Source organism: Phasianus colchicus, chromosome 14 (genome assembly GCF_987193195.1).
Source record: "Phasianus colchicus chromosome 14, bPhaCol1.hap1.1, whole genome shotgun sequence".
Classification (NCBI taxonomy): Eukaryota; Metazoa; Chordata; class Aves; order Galliformes; family Phasianidae; genus Phasianus; species Phasianus colchicus.
Window position 1 is genome coordinate 8,075,929 of NC_143449.1, and position 19,664 is coordinate 8,095,592.

The 19,664-nt window shown below is 43.1% G+C and overlaps 1 protein-coding gene and 1 long non-coding RNA gene across 3 annotated transcripts in view; one reads left to right on the forward strand and one right to left on the reverse strand.

Moving 5' to 3' along the window:
• The first annotated feature begins 398 nt into the window (after positions 1–398).
• Positions 399–12,087, forward strand: LOC116229742 (ras-like protein family member 11A-like). Its single transcript, XM_031594435.2, has 4 exons — positions 399–905; positions 2,288–2,344; positions 4,796–4,878; positions 8,591–12,087. The coding sequence occupies exons 1-4, from the start codon at positions 761–763 to the stop codon at positions 9,056–9,058; spliced, it is 753 nt and encodes a 250-aa protein (XP_031450295.2). The 5' UTR covers positions 399–760; the 3' UTR covers positions 9,059–12,087.
• The window catches only part of LOC149915992 (uncharacterized), a 33,147-nt gene continuing 23,238 nt past the window's right edge, over positions 9,756–19,664 (reverse strand). For both annotated transcript variants that reach the window (XR_016471020.1, XR_016471019.1), the window contains 2 exons: positions 16,654–16,688; positions 9,756–9,840 (listed from right to left, as the gene is read on the reverse strand). This is a non-coding gene — a long non-coding RNA (uncharacterized LOC149915992). The remainder of the gene's footprint in view (positions 9,841–16,653; positions 16,689–19,664) is intronic.

The window sequence follows — 19,664 nt, forward strand, 5'->3', positions numbered from 1 at the left end:
ACCCAGGGCAGCCTGATCTGGTGGGGGTCAACCAGCCCACGGAGGGGGTTGGAACTTAATGATCTTTACGTTCTTGTCCAACCTGAGCCATTCTTTGATTTTATGAACCCACTGCTCTCTGAACTCTGCAGAGGAAAAAAGGGTTTATTTTCCTGAAGAGGAGCGTCCCATCAGCTCCAGCACTGTGAAGGGGCCCTACTGCAGGGCACAATAGGCCAGGGAGAACAACAGAGCGTAGAGTTGGAATCAATTGAAAATGCAGAGAAACTAGACAGGCAAAATGGGATTATTCAAAGTGGAACGAGAGCAGGGCGCTGGGGTGACTGTACCTCGCTGCAAACACGGCTGCGATGACTGAGAGCCAGAAGGACCTTGTTTTAGTGAGCAGCCAAGGGGAAGCACATCAAACAGGCAGCGGGGAGATAAAGCGGGGAGCGGGAGCGTGGTGGGTGGATGGAGGCACACGCTGGTGCCCGGCCGGAGGAATGTCATGGCTTCACTTGTGATTGGCTGCTGAGTGGTGGAGTCAGTTTTCACGGGGGTTGATCAAAAAGTTTCCTTTTGCTTTCCAAAGTCGCTGTCTGAGCAGAGGCATCGGAAGAGGAGGCCGGTTGCTCTAACATTCCTCGGGAAAGCGACTTAAATGCAATGAGAAGGCTTCTCTTCCCAGGGACACGCAGCCAAGAACAGACGCAGAGAAGCTGTTTTCCTTCTCTTCTCTCCCAACTCCTACTGGAGTTGATCAGCTCTCATTTCTGGCATGCGTCTCATCTCTCAGGATACCATGTCACAGTATTCTACTAACTTTCTCTTGCTTCCCATACCAGAGTATCCAGTACTAGACTGCGTGCCCAACAAAATCATCAAGCTGGTGGTGCTGGGTGGCAGCAGCGTTGGCAAGACAGGTAAGCCCGCGGGCGTTGCTCACACCGTTTACTTGCAGCCGTGCTACCTGCAGCTTTGCAGCTCACAGCCACGGCTGTGAAAACTCTCGTAACCTTTGCAGCCAAAGCATTTTAAGTTGCTTTGTTGTTTGTTTTGTTTTTATTTTGTTGGCTTGTTCTGACTCATTTGTGAGGCAGGTTTGCTGCAGGGCTGTGACCAGGCAGCGTGAGGACAGGGCAAAGCGTGGGGAGCTCTGTACTCACAAATGAATCTCCGTGGCCGTGTGTGAATCATTTAACCGCATCTTCATGTCCACACCCCCAGAAATGGGGCTAGTGATTTCTGTTCTCCTGTTGTAAATGCTGACTGCTGTGTGGACAAATAATAGCATACAGGATGTGCCTGCCTGCGCTATTCTGCAAAGGAGAGGAGAGGAGGATAAAGCGAGTGTTATTGCTTTGGAAGACATGGTTCACGATCCGTTTTTAGTACATCTGGGGTTCCACGGTGTTCAGAAAAGTGTTCAGTTGTTTTAGATTTGAAGCAACTACATTTCTGTATTATTTTTAGGTACTTTGTTGAAGGGCACAGTCAATTCCATTTAAAGGTACCAAGGAGGTGACTCAGTACGTGCAGTGAAAAAAAAATATATTATTTTAAATGAAATAAATCCATGAGACAATTGCTTGCAGGATAAAATGGAGTGGTTTTGAAAATGTTTAGGAATCTGCTGAGATGAAAGCAGTAGAGGAATATAAGTCACCGTGGCAGTAAAGGGGCTTTAAATGTTATCAGGAGATCACAAAAATGGAAAATGTTCTAATTCAATAGTGCATAAAAGCACCACGGGTTAAGACGAATAAGAAGTCCCAGAGCACTGGAGCATGACCTGTGCGTGTACAGCACATGCAGTTTGTTTGCTGGATGTAATTAGATATCACTAATGGGTTTCACCAGGAGGACCGAGGATTTTTAAGGCTGGGAAGAGCCATTTGATCCCTCAGCCACACTTCTGATATGGCACAGAGGCCTTAAAGTTGGCATCTAGATTCATTTCTGTACTGTAATGGTTTGGCATGTTACTCTTCTAAATTATTTTAAACCAAAGGTCAGATTGTCACATCTGCCATCACAACAAACAGTCCTCTGCAGCCCACACCACACAGCCTCACTGAACTTGAGGGGTGATTTACAATACAAATTGCTAAAAGCACTGCTTTAGCTATCACAGTTTGGCCCCAATCCTTTTTTGTGAGTGCAGAGAGAAGGATTTGCAGAATAATAAGTGAGCAATAGCAAGATTAAGTTGGTTTCATATTATACTAACTCTTCCAGTAAGATACTACATGTGTTCTGACTTTGGTTCCCATTAAAGGCCCATATTTTTTTCACTGTTTTACAGCTCTGGTTGTGCGCTTTCTCACTAAGAGATTTATTGGAGACTATGAAGCCAACGCTGGTGAGTCTGTTTTCTACTGCAGTGCTGCAGATAGCTTGAAAAGGAATCCACTCTCTTTTGTGACTGGTGCACATTACAGGAAAGCCGAGCAGTGTTAGATGTCCATGAGGTGCATATTTTCAGTTAATAGCCTCAAGCTATGAAAGCAATAAATCAAAGCCTCATTATTCACGTTCCTGTTAGCCATTTTTTTTCCCCAGCTTGATGGAATAGGATCAGAGTGAAAAGGCTTGCTTGGGGATATACCTATACTAAAGTGCAGGCTCCAGGAGCAACTTGTATATTGACCAAACCACAGAGAGCCAATGCTGCTCTCTGCAGCCCCTGGGAAGCCAGAGGAATTCCAAAGCACACAAAAGGCAATTCAGAACTTTTTTTCCCCCATGTATTCCTTTTCTTTTGGTGGCTCTTGTGGCAATGGAGAATTTCAATTTAAAGTCTTCTTTCTGTAAGATAAGCAAAGGGGCCATGCAAACCTCCTACTTCATTTCTTGTTTCATTCTGACACCTCAGGAGATGCGTTCATGTGAACTGTTTAATTCACAGCCTCTGTTCCAAGTAAGCACTGTTTCAGCCAGGACTGTAGAAAGGATCACTGTGCTCATACCTACAAGCACATCCCACACGTAGGCTATCTAACATTTTTTGAGGGGGTGAAAAAGGAGGGGATAAAAAGCAGTGACACATACTGAATTGAAGACACACAGTGAATTCAGAATAATGAGCTAGGAACAGAGATGGCAGTACAAGACACGTTTGATCTCTGCTTGTCTGATGAAATGAAGTCTGAAAGCTCCTCCGTAAAGCCCCCTCTCACTGACCCCAAGCAACCTTGATGGCTGCCTGCACTATTTCTCTTTTTTTTTCCTCCTTCATCTTTTCTATGGGAGACTGTACATCAAGTCAGACTTTGGAGCTTTGCAATGGATCATTGCCGAGAACCACATGCTTTTCTCATTAAGCTACCAGCCCAACAGCCATGCTGTAGAAGAAACAAATATGCCAGAAATAGGAAACAGGTGGTAGTGTATTTGTGACCATTCAAGCATGCTTTTTCTTCAGTTGAGTGTAAGGCAGAGCACAGCCAGTATCTGGAAGTACCAGGTCTTTTTTTTCCTGCAGTGTATTACAGAGTAAGATTAATATGTTGCCTCATCTCAGTTCAGGGGTGCATTACTTTCCCATAAACCAGCATCATTTTTCCAGCTTAAAAACCAATGTGTTTTTTAAAAAAAGCTCCCCAGGAGGGTTATTACCTCACAGAGTCAGTATTAAAATATAATATGATAATGTTGGATCCAGATGCAGCAAACTTCGCTATACTGAATTTCCTCATATTGTAAATACTTCTATGAACTCCGGATACTTACCACTGGAATAAAAGCACTTGTTTCCTTGAACCAAATCTTACACAGACAATTTTCAAAGCGATGGCATTACTGTCACTAACTGGCCACTCTTGGTCTTCAGTCCTTACCCTCCAGTAGATAGGATTTCTCTAGGTTTGAGATGATGGGCATTGTTTTAAGATGTAGAAATGATAACTGTAGTTGGATAACACTGAAAGGTCACACACAGCAGCTGTGGATATAGCAGTTTTTGTACATCCATGTGACTTGCACTAAGTTCTAAAGAAAAATGCCGATAACATCAATCTCTGAAGCTATTCTTATCATAACCATGGATAGTTTGCAGGATGAAAAGATTTCTTTGTCACTTAATCTGTTCTCCAGTAACAAAATAAAACTCAAGCCCAGATCAGTGATGCTCTTCAAAGATCTGGGTCAGCCCCAGGGCTCTTTAAGCCAGGACACGGCCTTGAGAATCCGTCATTCACACTAACCAGAAGTCCAATTCAAACTGTCCAGTCTTTGGGGATTTCACCAAGTTCATTTCTCTGACAGAAATGAGAGCTGATCAACTCCAGTAGGAATTGGGAGAGAAGGAAAACACATCTATGTTTTCTGTATCTAGTCACCTGCTCTCTATCCAAAACTAGAATACTTTCCTTTCTTATGATAAGTAAATAAATAAATCCCCAAGAAATGCAAAAGGAAGTGCAAGTTCACTTAATTTACAGTAAACACCCAGATAGCTTGGCTTGAGATTAAGAATATATACTGCCTCCATTTTAAAAAGTTAACAGTACAGATTGGAAACCAGAATGCGATTCATGCACCTGCTTTTACAGAATATTTGACTCAATACTAAGTGCTGTCTTTCCTATATACCATCCTGGAGGTACAGTGGAAACATTCAACCACATAACAAATACAGAACCACCTAGCTTAAATAAACAGCCACACATTCTCTCTGGTTCCACTCACCTTTCTATATACAGCTATGAATCATAAGCCTCAAATTCTGGCTTTCAGCACTTCCATTTTCCCCTAATGTACTACTTCTTTGTTGTCATAGTCACTGCCTCTAACGATCTTGCTTTTCCACCAGGTGCATTGTATTCAAGAAAATTCACCATAGATGGGGAACAGATCTCCCTCCAGGTGCAGGATACTCCCTTTGTTTCACTGGAGGTAAAACATCTGCTCAGTGCATCAGTACTTTACAACACAGTTACTGTCTCCTGTTTGTTGCCAGCATGTTAATCTGTAAATAACTCAGCTTTCCAGAAGAAATACACCCAGGCTCAAACCCAAATGAACACTTACAGGTGTACCTTAAACCCCACCAAAATGAGCCCCTGCAGAGGTTAAATCAGGTTTTTTTAAGAGTAAGTCAGAATTAAAACAAATCTATGTCTTTCTGAGGGCATAGGTCTCACAGAAGTGGCTATTTCAGCAAGAGCGCTTTTCAATGCTTTTCTTGCTTGTTTTTTAATTTTATTTATTTCTTATTTCTCAGCTGTCGGCATTTACGTACTTTCCTATTTCTATTGGTATTTGGGATATTCTAGATTTAGTGTTTGACTGGGAGCCAAACAGAATTTGGAATTAAGATGTCTCTTTCTGAAAGGAGCAGTTTTACTTGCAGAACAAGATGATGAAAATGATGTCAGAAGAGCAGGAATGGAATGAAGTTTATTTTTATGTGAAAGGTGAAAATCTCAGGGGAGTAATAATTCCTATTTTAAAAAAGCTGAGATTTCATGGTAAAATTAGGCATCCTCTTGTTGCCACCAAATCCAGCCTTCTGAAAAGCCATTCCTGAAGTCTTCCAAGTATTTTGGTGGGACTTGAGAGAACAAAGACCCTATGCCAGTTTGCACAGAGAAAGAGAACCTCTTTGCACTGCAAAGAGAACCTCGTGGTGGTGGTTCGGCACTACGGGGAATGCCCAACAAACTTAGCAAAGGGAGACCCCTCCCTGCCCCCTCCCTTGAAGAAAGGAGGGAGCAAAGCGATTTAACTCCTTCTTTCACACCGGATGCATGTTTATTTTCTGATTTCCCTGTTTTAATTAAAACTGCCTGAGAATTTAGAGACTGTAACCAGAGCTCTACAAAATGCAGTAACTCCAACAGCTGAGGTTTCCTAGTCAGAAAGTATTTTAATTTAGTTAGGAAAGAGTTTCATTTTCTTTGTCCTATTCAAAGGTCTGCACTGCTTCAACAATTGCCACAGACATGCTTATCTTAGCCTGGATCTCTGCTGGCATCAAATAGTGTATCTGAAAGTGTTTTAAAGGACTGCTTCTGACCAGAACTTATTAAGAGTGAGAATAGGTTGGACTTGCTGGTAAGATCCTTAAGAAGGAGTGCTGTGTGCAGGCATTTCAGGAGGAAGTCACGTAGAATCCTCAGGACTGCAGCCACACTGGAAATGTTCATGTTTAAGAGAGAAACAGAAGCAAAGAGATAACCAGTTTTGTTAGGTGATTCATTGCTGCTTGGCCTACACATGGCAAATCACTATGTGTTTCAAAATCTGTTCTGGAGCAGAGATTTCCATTTAAAAATGGCCCATTAGCCTTTGATTTTCCCCAATAAAGCATTCCAGTGGGGATTATCCATCCATCTCGCTACTGGGTGGGCCTAGCTGGAGTAACTGAGAGCTTCTGCTCATTAGGGTTCCCTTCAAATGTACACCTTCTCCAAAAGCATTTTCAAGCTTGCCAGAGCAATTAGTTCTTTTTCCCCATAAAAGGAGTTTGCTGGTGAAAAGAGGCAAGCAGGACGTGAAGGGTGGCTAATTATCTACAGATTGGACACAACCCAGACACCAACAGTGCAAATTGCCCTTCTTCCCACAGTCTGCCCCATCCTGGCTTGAATTTGCTCTCATTTGCCTTTGAAGCAGGGCTGCTATGAGGCTCCCTCTTCCTTCTGTATGCAGCTCTGGTTGGATTTGTTTTGTTTTGCTGTTTCTCAGATGAGGAGCACAGAGAGGAGGGTGATTAGAGCATCTGTTAAGCAATTTCACTGCTAGTAAAATACATTTAAGATTTAGCTTTGTATTACTGTAAGCTGGCAAGAGCAAAGAATTACTAAGTGTGATGAGCCAGTGACTGTACTGGCCACAGTGCAATATGAAAAGGGCAGTTAGTTCAAAGAACTGCTGCTGAAAGCTGTAAGCCTAATTTGTAATCTGAGCCTTCAGAAATTCTGCTTCCTCCTTCCCACAGAAGAGTCTTGACTGTAGTCCTTCTTCCAATTGCCTGTTATGCCATAAAGAATGAATCGGTTTTGCTCTTGCTTTTCCTCCTTTGCTTCCTGAACTTAGGCTTTATAATTCATGTTTAGATGTCTAAATAAAAGCAATACAGTTTGGGAGGTTGCTGAGTGCACACAAATCCTGTTGAAACCCATGGGAATGGCAGATATGTGCTGTGTAGACAGATATTTGAGCATACGTTCTAATACTTCAAATTTCCATGACTGATAACAAACAGTGACTACATTTTTACCACATGCATTTTTTATTCTTTCTTATGATAAACTAGGTTTTTGCCATAAGACCTCTAAACACTTTTCCAGGTGTTCTATGCCTTCGGAATGAACTCATACATGTACAACGTAACAATTTGTGAATGATATTGAAGTATCCGAAATGTTGTCTGTGTTAGTTTAGGAAGATAAGATCTGACATGTTATGCTGGATCTGTCCTCCCCAGCCAACCAGCTGAATTGTTTATTGTGCTAATTATGTTGATTTAAAATGCCTCCCCTAAGTCTTACTGAAGTTGATGATGTGTTGAATGGAATTTAGTAATAATAGTAACAAAAAGATTGGGCTCTATTTGTGATGTTGAACTCCCACTAAAGAAGGAAGGAGGAACCTCTTATTCCCTACAACTTCAACAAGGGCTGACTATGTTCAGTGCCTTGTTGGGTATGGAAGAAAATGCAAGGTTTCAGAAAGCCTGGATTATTGACAGGAATGTCCATTCTTATCAAACCAAGCATACTGGTAGTAACTGCAGCACTGATCTCCCTGTCTAGTTGGGAAATATGCCAGCAGGGACAACAAAGAAGAGAGGGTTAGCTGAAAATAGCCTCATCTTGAAAAGTAAGCTGATCTCTTTTCAAGCTCCATGGTATTGTGGTATTGTATTCTGTTTTATAGTCTCCACATTGGTGCCTATTATGGCTGTACGAGTAGGAGCTGTGTTGGGCAGAACAAACGTGTGACCAGCAATGCACTAATATAAGCCCACTGCAGCTGCACAAACGAGCAATGAGATTTCACCTCATTTTCAGTTCCAGTAATTGCTTATTTGCAACAAATTGCTTTTTCAAAGTAACTTTGCTTCTCACTATTGGAAGAAGTGTATGGCAATAAAACCTGTCAGGCTTCACTTAATGGAGTTAGTTATAACCCCTGTCCATGGAGACACAGAATACAGAATTGGAAAGAGCCATAAAACACAGCTTGGGGACCACCATTCACTTGCAGCAGTGTGAATAGCCTGCTGTGATTTTTTAATGCTTACCATTCCGATCACTATTTTACCCACGCCGAAAGGTCAGGTTACTGTCACTGTTGTAAGGATTCATCAGAAGAGAATATGAAATGAACTTGTTAGTATCAGCACTAGGTTGTTCTTTTATTTTCAACACGGTGGCTTTGATCCCTCTCAATTTTTCTGCTGCTTTAACATGCCACTGATACAGATGGAACTTTCTCCTGTCCCCAGTGCATGCCCAGCAATCAGAGAGCTTTCTGCCTTGTGCTGAGCAACAGCCACACACTAAAACACCGCTCTGAGCAGCCAGCGCTGCTGTATGACTGCTCCATCTGCTCTCTATTCTCAGTTTTCTAATCTCATACCTCTTGGTTTTGACGGCAGGATGACACTGACAGCATCTGCTGCCAGGAGCAGATAAACCGCTCGATCTACTGGGCAGATGGCTTCGTTTTCGTTTACTCCATCACAGAATACGAGAGCTACCGCGTCATCCGGCCCCTGTACCAGCACATCCGCAAGATTCACCCCAATGCTAACATCCCCCTGCTTCTGATGGCAAACAAAGGAGACCTCTTGCGAGCCAGGCAGGTGTCCTCCAAAGAAGGACTCCAGCTGGCCAGCGAACTGGGAGGTACTTACTATGAAGTCTCAGCGCGGGAGAACTGCGAGGGCGTGCACGAAGCCTTCCAGCAGCTTTGTCAGGAGGTCAGCAGGATGATTGGCAGCTGCAATGGAGAGAAACGAAGAGGCCTCCATCTCGTCCGACCCAAGTCTCCAAATATGCAGGACTTAAAGAGACGTTTGAAACAGGCTCTGACTTCCAAAGGGAAATCTGCCACTACGCTTTGATGTAGCTGATAAAAGTTGTATTCCACACCCCTGGACAAAAGGCAAGCAAATAAACTGGCGTTTAAGGGAATCTCCAAAATGCAGCATTTGGGTCGTGTGAGAGGTCCCTTCATTCTGTCTATATATCTTCCTTAAAAATTCCATGTTTGTTCATCAGAGGAACTCACAGAATGTTCTCCTGGGGCAAGAATGTAGAAATTGACTTAAGGTATAGATTGTCCCAAATTATTTCTTTTCCAAAAGGAATGCAGTCAAATAGTTTAGGCTTAAAATGTAGATTTTATTAATAAAATACATAAATCTTACTGATTTATTTAGAGGAGTGGCTTCTCTTGGGGACAGCTGTGTTCTCGAGTGTGGGCAGTAAGCTAAAGCAAGGCACCAGGAGAGAGACATGAGCTATAGTGAGCAAGCAAAACCAAATTTGCTAACTCACAAGACTGGAAAATAAAGACAAAAAGTAAATAATAAGCATAAGCAGTGAAAAGTAATAATTTAACAAATATAATAATTCAAAAACTGCAGTTTAGAAGGTGCTCTTAGCAACATGGGGAGAGATTTGTAAGCTTCTATAGCCTCTCTTTATAAGATATTTTCAAAACTATAACAATTTATTTCAGATTATTTTTCTTTAAACACATACCATTTCTGAAAGAGATTCTGTGGGCACAGTACTTACTTAGCAGCATTTTGTAGGCAAATTCTCAGTGGTCTACTTGTTATTTTTGTGTAAGTTTCCTATATGGTAATGTGGAACAAATAGAGCAGCGTGGCTATAAAACCTGCAGAGAGCAAATGGGCTGTATTAACCAAGAGCAAGGATGGGATCTGAAACAATACAACCTTTTTTTTGAAACAAGTTAGACTTCATGCTCAAGATGATCTTTCAAAGAAACAAGGCCTTTACTCAAAGTATATTTGATTCATTAAAATTTTTTGAAATTATTTTACAGCAGAAAGGGTTTTATGATGCCTGAAACACATGGCTTCAGGAATTTATCATTTTGTTATTTGCCTTAAAACCAGGTTTTACTCGATCCCTTGCAATGCATCCAAATCACCAGTCAGTCAATAGAGATCTCACTGGCAGTTTCTCACTGCAGTTGTTCTCTGTGCGTGCCAAGGGGTTTGAAGCTGCATCCTGTGAGCTGGCCAATTTTATGGTCGCAATAACAACAGTATGAAGCACCCATCATTCTGTTCCTAATGGGAGTGGAAAGAAGCTGGGTTGGATCATGCAGAAGTCGTGGTACAGTGACCTTTTCTTTAAACACGCCACCCAAGCACTTCGCGGGATCATGGAATGGATTAAAACTTGATGATTTACACTGAGGAACCCAGGTGGGGAAATCCTAGTTCCATGGATGTGGAAAAACACTCCCAGCTGCAGCAGTACTGAGCTAACTCAACATTTTACTCATGAACAGCAAAAATGCAAATTGAGTCTGATGAGTACCCATACAGCTCAGGGCTTGTAATTCTGTTTGATTTGCACCACTGCTGGACAACTCTACTCATTATTTTCTTCATCACTTGGATTTGCTTTAACTACAGCTCACCTTTTGTTTTGTTTATTGTTCTCCACGGCTGGCATTCTGAGATGTTCTGATTAATTTAAAGCTATTCTATACACACAAAACAACTGTGCTTTTTTCTTTTTTTTTAATGAGTTTCAATTGGTAGTAGAGAGTGAAACAGAAAGTTGGATCAACCAAACAGGGACTCAAGCAATATTAAGGGATTTGTACTTTAGCTAATAGTTTATTAACAGCTTAACATTCTAGCTGGGCCATTGTCCTCTTGGCATTTTGGTACGGCATTTGTTAGCACGAGATTTCAGTCTTCCAAAGTACTAACAGCATAGTTCAAATAGCAAATCTTTAACATGAAAATGAGCAAAGAGATTGTGAGAGACAAGCGAGCTGAACGATGTTTGCATCAGAACAGTGATTGCCAGTTTTGAAAAGCAACCACATATTTTACCATTCCGGTACCGTATAGTTAGGGCTAAATTTACTGAAGACAGCTTGCTGAAATTTGTTTTCATAAAAGCCTTAGGGAATTAGGTCCTCTATCTTATTAAATTTGCCTGTAACTTGCTCTTTCAGTTCTAATTCTTTATTTGGGAAGAAAGTTCAACACGTTTCAAAACTGTCAATGTTTTCTTTTCAGTAGCAACTAATAAAATCAGACAAGGCCTTTCCTGAGTAGTATATAAAATGTACATCTCATATCTTTAAATGTTCTTTGTTTGTATTATGCTAAAAATATTTTTTTCCTAATACCCTGCTTTGGAAGTACATGCAAGCACTCCTATGTTTGCACTCCTACATATGTATTCCCACATTCCCGTGGCTCTGGTGGGGGGAAAAAACATCCATGTTTTAGCTAAGGCCAACAAATATTGAAATATTTAAGTCTTCTCCTAAATACTAACATGTGGCTAGCATTTATTCTGCCACAGAAACTTGAGTATAGCATTTCCTTCGTTCATTAATCAGCAATACAAACCTGGTAGTAGCTTTGATACTGGTTTTAAGCAAGTACTTACCATCTACAGGGGATGATTGAGCTCAGCAATTTTATTCACAGCACAGTACTGAAACATCAGAGCACAATGCTGTGCCACTGATGCTCAGCAAGGCTGAGGAAGGAGAGCAGTAGCATGAAAAGCATAGAGAAAAGAACAATACAGAATTCAGTGCCTAAAAATGACCAGGTAAAATATCAAAGATTAGCCACGTAGAACCCTATCCTGAGTCTCTTTGGGCTGCCAAAGGGAAATATACATTCTATTGGAGCTTTGAAATGTAACTTCTAGAGAGAAGGTACTTGATGTAAAGTCAAGGGAGAATGTGAGAAAGCAATTTGAGGGGAGGTGGTGGGATTTGTGGTTTTGGCTGGGAGCAGGGGGTGGGATTTTGAGAGATTCTGGTTATCAAGAAAATTCTCAGTTATTCTGCTTAAATCCAAATCAAATCTGTTGGAAGCAATGTACTACAGAATTAACTTTTTTTTCCCCCTCCCCATATCCCTCTTCATTTTCCTGAATGATTGAAACCTTGTGCACCATCTGGTTTCCAAGACGCCTTGCAGCTGGGCTCACTTGGGCACAAAGCAGTTGAGTGATCTGCCCCAAGGTTACACAGCTGCGCCGAAGCGCTTCTGCCCAGCTCAAAACCAGTGTCCTTTGTAACATCCATTCCCAACACTTCCCAACAGCTACCAGGCTGTACTGCCTCCCTCAGGGATGCACAAAGCACTGTGAGTAGTGCTACGTGAGACTGTAACTAAAAGTTGGAAAAAGTCACTTGAATGGCAGACTGTGCTAAGAACACACTGAGTGAAGCATTTCTGACATCCTGAGCATTGTAGTAGCGGTGAGACTGGCCTGTGGGTCACTGAAGATATTAGTAAATGATTATTTAAAAGATAACTTAAAAGGAAAGCCAGCCCCCTTCTGACTTGCTTAGTCAGGATATTTACAGATCAGTTGTCTGCATTTTCAGTAGAGATAGCTTAAATCTTAACATCTGAATTCAGATTCCACAGGTTGTTGTGATCCCAGTTTGACGTTTGAAAAGGAGGAAAATGGAAAATTCAGACCTCAATTTCAAGAAACACCTCAGACAGAAGTGTTGGTACCGTGGGTGCCCACTTCGCACAGGCTTTGTGTCAGGTATCCAGCTGAAGGAGCACCTTCCTGTGGCACGGAAAGAAACGCTGTACGAGAGAACCATTGGTTTCAAATGGCAAACTGGAAGACTGCCAGGTGGGGTTTCCCTGTGCCAAGCTGGAAGGCTTTGGGTCAAATCACTCTGAAGTCTGCAGAGGCAGCGCGTGACCCTGAGGTGACAGAACATGATGACATATTTGCTGGTCTCTAGTTGTTCATGTAATTTCTAAGACCTCTTACGAGCTGATGTTGTCTCTTCTGGGACTAGCACAGGAAGGGCATGCAATAAAGTTAAAAAGATCTCTAGAGTCATTCTAAAAGCCTCAAAAGCAGAGACAATGGTCCTAGAAAATGCTGTCCCATCGATCACCTCTGAAGACAAAGCAGGACTCCTCCTTGGATACTTTCTCACCCCCCTCCTGCTGGCTCTCCCTTCCTTGTTCCTCTCCATTTGTGCCTCTGTGTTGGTTTAGTTTGGCAAGGAATACCTCTGCAATCACTCTTCCTTAGGCTTAAAAGAATAATTTTGGTGTTTAGTGTATGATATATTTCCAAATATTTTAACTGCAGACATGGTTTATATCAAAGCAAGAGTGCCTGCTTAGCCTTTTGAACTTCTTTACCTAAATCATTTTAAATCACACTTAAATCAAGTCAGAAGAACTCTGCATTTAGACAAATCTTTGAATTCATGCCATTTCTCCCCAGATGCTCTCACTGACTTCGCCCAGTATCTTCCTCCTCTGTAAGCTCATTTATGTTGCTTAGTCACTGCTTACTTAAACCTGTTTAATTCATGTAAAGTTTTGCTGTTCTTCTCTGAAATCTCTCCAGTTTAATCAAGCAAGTTCTGTTCTCTAGGCAGCTGTGCAAGCTGCAGATGAGCTCAGAACAGCTAGTGACTTTCTGCTCCATCAGATTTTTGCCCACTACTGAAGATTTTGGAATAAGCAGGAGCATGGATGGAGATTCATCAAACCAACTTCAAGTCTCCTTTCGCTTGTCAGCCTCCTTTGGTGGCAATAATTCTATCCATCACAAGATGGACCAGGTTTATCCTAAATGGCATTGTTTCAGTTTGATTCCTACAGAGGGAAAGATGCTGAATATGAAGCAAATGGATGAGTTGATAGGCTCTGTAAACCCCGAGATCCGATTCATTCAGGAGCTGTCACACCAATCCTCTTTTCCTTAGAAGATACATTTCTTAGATTTTCCATTTTATCCAAATGGGTTTCAAGACACAGCCTCTGGATCTCATCACACAGACACTTACTGTCTCCTCTGTAGCAGGTCAAGGGGAAGCTGCACATTTTCTAAATGCAGAGGGTGAAAGAATGTATGTCTTGTGCTGTTATTATGGATGATTGTGGAGACTGTTCCTAAGGACACTGTTTTTCTTCTTCTTTCCAGGCAAAAACACAGAATGCTAGCAGAAGTAACTGGTCATTCTGAAAAGCTGTTAGCTGTGTTTGCTGAACTGGGAGACAAACTACTTCCTCTGCTGGTTAAAAAACCCACCAGATAAGTGTGGGGGTTGGGATTTTAAAGATGCAGCCTCTGAACTCTTGCAGAGAGTTGAATTATGTCACTTCTTGATGGAGATCCAGGTTTCCACTTGCTTGCAGGAGCCTTCACTTTTCACACTGTGTTCTGCACTGTATTTCACTTCAAAACTCAGTATTTTCCTGATGATAAAAATGAGAAATGTCTTTGGAGTATCATTCTGAAGTGCAACAGCCCATTATCTTAACTCCCTATTTTTGATCAAGACCGAGGATGTCTGAGCTGCTTTTACAGTTGTTGGAGACTGGAGCTCATACTCCATAGGCAAATGTGTTTATCATTGCAGATGAGCAAGACTCATCGTTATTTAATAGTAGAACAAGGTATACTGTCACACAGTTCAGACATTCTGTGATTGTCAGTAAAGAGCAGTGGGATGTGGAAATGAGAGGGAGGCATAAAATCTCTAAACTACGCTCCTGAGATTTCCTGTTAGAGAGAAACAAACTTTCCCTTAAGCACTGAGAGAGGTAACGAGCTGGTGGTAATGCTGAATATAAAGAAAGCAGCTACAGCAATTCTGGCTAAACAACCCAAGCTCCATTCCCTTGGGTTGGAAAACAAGGAGGGTGTCAACTTTAGTGAGAACCTCCTAAGTTTAGTAAAAGGGTTCGCTGAGAAACCGCTGGTTCTGTGAGAAGGAACCAAAATGTTTCAGTGAACTACACATCTTGAGGTACTCAGCTGAAAAAGAGAACCAGAACCCAGGCCTTGGAGAGCCATCAGCATTTCCCATCCACATCAATTCAGAGCAGTGGTGAAAAGCCCACGTCTTCATCACATTCCAGCCCCCACGATTACGTAAGGCCCATGCCAAAGTCACTTTTGAAGGACTACTGCAGTAATGCTGGTCTCAGTGTAGGTCAGGGACAGCTCCAACAGTGAATGGAGGGTTTAAGCTGCCATTCTTCTCCCTCTTTAACCACAAAGACTGCCTATGTAGCCGAGCCCAAGAGCTAAGACCAAACTCCATATATCTGATCAGTGTTCATCAGTCTGTGCTGGAGCTCAGTAACTGGCTCTCAGAAGAACCATCATCTGCCAAAGGAGCAGCTTTTAAAACCCAGAATACATATTTGTGTCAGAACTGTGAAGTGATACATTCTATATGCAAGCACTTCTGAAAACACAGTACTTATTGGGCTGCTTTGAAGAAAGCAAGAAGTTTTCTTTCTAAATCCTGAGTTTTAATCATTAAGATTATTCATTTTTATGTATTTTCATACACTTAATTTTAGCCATTTGCACTTGTGAACCTTGCACTAGGGAACGAGCCAAAGGACACGGAGCCAATGGTTTCTCCCTTATACATTTGACAGTGCACATCTTCCCCTGCTGTGACTGTGTCTCAATGCTGGAAGAACTGAGAACTACAGATATGGCTGAAGAAGGCACTATGCAAAGCCCAGGCACCCCACAGCCCTAATTCCACAGCAGCTGGTGAGAGCCACTGGCCAGGCAGGCACACATCCAAAAAGCAGCAGTGTTCAGCACCTACCGGGCATAACTGGCAATGAGCTTCAAATCAGGATGAGAGCAGTTGGCTGTTGAAGGGTTAAACATTTCCTGCCTTTAATCTGGAATCACGTAATGTGGAATGAATGTTTCAGCTCAGAATGTTTCCTCGCTCTGGCAGTGTCATGGTGGGAGGTCAAAGTGTGGGGGAGACAGAAAGAAAAAAGGGGGTGCATGGTGTGGGGAGCCAAGGAAGCACACACACCCAGCAATGAGCAGGATGGGTTCTCCAGCAGCATTAGCCCAGCTGGACGGGCTTTGGTGCAGCCATGGGCTCAGTGTGGGACGTTAGGGACTTCCTGCTCCAGCTGCCTCTGCTTCTCCCATGTGTGCGTGCTTCTGCTCTGGGCACAGTTCCCACGCTACATTGCAAAATACGCCTTGAGTTTCTCACAGTATCTCTGCCCAGACACAAACTGCAGCTTCGGCCCTTCCTGCGCCCGGAGGTGGCTCTCCTCTGGGGCAATGCCTGCTGTAGTTACGTTTCCTGCCGATGGAGGTCTTTTCCTGTGCAACCAGAACTGGTCTGTACACCAATGGGCTTTATCCAGGGCAGGAAATTTCAATTTAAAAACTTGCCAAATTTCAAACTACCCTGAACAGCCCATTCTCAGATGGCGTATTACAACAGAGCAGCACCAGCCTTGTGCATCTCACCTGCACACCTTCCTACGAGCACAAGGCAGTCAGTAGCTCGTGACTGTCACTCCTTCTGTCAAAAACCATTCCTACAGATCAGTGTATCTCACATTCAGCTGTTTTCCCTGCAGTTTCCACCTCCTTTATTGCAGGCAAGACAGTTTCCACGTGGTGAATTATTACTTATTTAATTTCTTACCAATTAGCTTTAACAGCTTATCACTGATTCAGGACCTGAGGAAAGAAAGAAACACACACACACACACAAAAAGAGAAAAGAAAAGAAAACACAAACAATTACACAAACACTTAAGCAACCACCTTTCTGCCCTCTTCCCTTTAAGCCAAACACAGCAGTCATGACCTCCCTGCTCTCACCCTTCACCCAGCCACCTCTCACTGGGTTACCTCCAGCCTGTCCCATTTCTTGCTTCTCTTACGTCTGAGTGAGACCACCACATGTGGGGTGGTGCTGTGGGGAGGTTGCATGGGTTTCGGAGCCGCTGTGACATGTCACAGCCATCTCCTGCCTGGTCCCCCTTGCAGCTCCTGGCTTCCAGACTTGCCTCACACAGCTGCAGCAAACCCTACAGGTTACACCCAGCACCACCCTTCTGCACAACAAAAATGGGAGCTGCCCCCCGGGCAAACAATGGCTGAAGCACAAAGAGACTCAGGAGGTCTGCCTGCTTCTGAGAATATTCAGTTGTCCATCTTCCCACCAAACGATAGCAAATGTCTGAAGGGAATCATCTGACAAGTCCTCTTGCTCAACACTGCTCACCCCTAAGCTGCAAGAGAAAAACAAACTCCTTTCATGGCAGGAAATCCTCAGGCCAGTTTGTCAGCAGGATTTAGAAACATTTCAATAACAGAACTACTGACATTAGATGTTGACTGAATGATACAGCCAGAGAAGTGGTGAGCGTGCATTTCTGATGGGTACCAGTCAGGTGGTAGAGGTGCCCACCCTACTGCTGTTGGGCACATGTGGGTTGTACTGCTTTCGGGATGAAGATTTAAGCTCCTCCAATGATTTCAGCTCAACCATTAGGTCTTCTGAAGTGTTCTACATTAAAACAATTTATTATGATCTAGGAAAAGGTCCAAATGAAGCCCACAGCCCTGAACATTTTATTTCTAAAATGAGCCACCTGAAAATTCCCTACATCAGCCTCATCACTTTCCAGCATCCAATTCCGTCTTCAAACTGAACTCATAGATCCAAATGTAAGACTTGTTTTATAAACCCAGTATTTACTTTGGGGTCTCCTTGGTGAGATGCTGCGTGTTCCTCCAGCCCCACACCCCACACTCCCTGTCTCCTGGGCAGTTTTCCTGTTCATGCAAGATGTGCTGCAACCTAAGGGACCAAGAACACTGCTGAGCGTTGTTCAGCTTGTCCCACCCTTATGCACTGGTTCCTATGCAATTAAAACAGTATTTCTTTCCTTTGTAGGGTGTTTTGAGATCTATTGATTAAAACTCCTGTGCGTAAGCAAGGTGTCATGCTGTTCAAAATATTATCTTGTGTGGAGAAGAGCTGTTATTAGAGTTCGTTATTAACAGAGCAGGAAGTGGGGATTAAACTTTGTTCTCTAATCACAAACAAACCTAGAAGACCTCTGCAGCTTCTGGGTAAGCCTAGGAATGAACAGCTGCTCCTAAGGAAAGAGAACCCCAGAAGGAGAAACCCAGATTGATGTCTCACAGGGAGCTGAATGAGAACAAGGTCAGGTTTGGCAGCGTGCCTCCTCTTCACCTTGTGAATACTCTCCAAGGGGTCGGGCTGGAACGCAACTGTTTTGACACAGGGTTTCCTGTTGCAAATGCTCTATGCAGGCTCCACATCAAGCAGCTGGGATTTTTTTTTACGTGCCTCAGCCACATTTTCAAGTGGTGTAAATTGTCATAGCACCATGGAGCCCTGCAGAACAACAGAAATCAGGCTGTTGGTTTTTATGAGCTGAGGATCCAATCCAGCCTAAAAATCACCCACAGCAAAAAGTATTTTCAAGGCTAGAAAGGCAGTTTCACATCTGCAGCCAAAGCCCAGGTTACGACTGCAACCACAGGGAGAGTTTGCAGAGGTAGTCTTTGTGCCTACTGGTTTTCTCCATTAAGTCCCATGGAAGAAGTTTTGAGAGTTGGGCAAACACTGAAATAAAAGCTCTGAATGTTCAGGGTCCCTTTGATTTGCTTTAAACTCCTTGGGCATATTTTGTATTCCATTTCCTGGAATAGCTTGGTGAGATTTTTCCTCACACAACAGCTCCTGGTGACAGGGATTGATGTTGCTGGGGTATCAATTACCCTGCTGGGCAGCATCAGACTTCTATGGCACACGTGGCAGTCTGGTGGGGTAGAAGACTCCTTGCATAATACAATACAATATCACAGCAACAAATAGATTATGTGAGCCTTGAGCCAGCAGTGTGTTCTCACAGCCCAGAAAGCCAACTGTATCCTGGGCTACATCACCAGAAGCGTGGCCAGCAGGGTGAGGGAGAGGATCCTGCCCCTCTGCTCTGCACTGTGAGATTTAGACTGGAAGACATTTTTTACAATAGGAAGGAAGACATTTTTTACAATAAAGGTGGTGAGGCAGTGGTACAGGTTGCCCGGAGAGGTGGTGGTACCCTATCCCTGGAGACCATCAAGGTCAGGCTGGACGGGGCTCTGAGCACCTGATGGAGCTGGAGGTGTCCCTGCTTATTGAAGGGGGGTTGGACCAGATGGCCTTAAAAGTCCCTTTCAACTCAAATGATTCTATGATTCGATGTTTCTATGTACAGATCTACCATTACCTTCTAGCACAGTCGAGAAGCCAGCGTGGTACACCCAGACAGTGAGCAACTGCCTTCACAACCACACCAGGCCCAGACCTGAAAGCAGCATAGCTGTTAACACAAAGTTACATTCCAACTAACAATCCCTTCTTAGCTGCAAAAATGTTGCCCTGTGCTAGCACAGCCCTGTTGCTTCCAGTTCTGGGGCTGGCTTGGTTGGCATTAACTGAGGATGCGCTGCCCCACTCTATTGTGTGATACGGACATGCCTTCAGAGTTCAGCAGCTGGGTATTTGTTCTGGAAATGCTTGTGTGCTCACCCACTCGGTGCAGAAACAATGTGATGTGCTTTTTTTTTTCTAAGTGGTAATAATTAACAAAGCACAACCCGTATAATCACACACCACTGCTCAACATCACT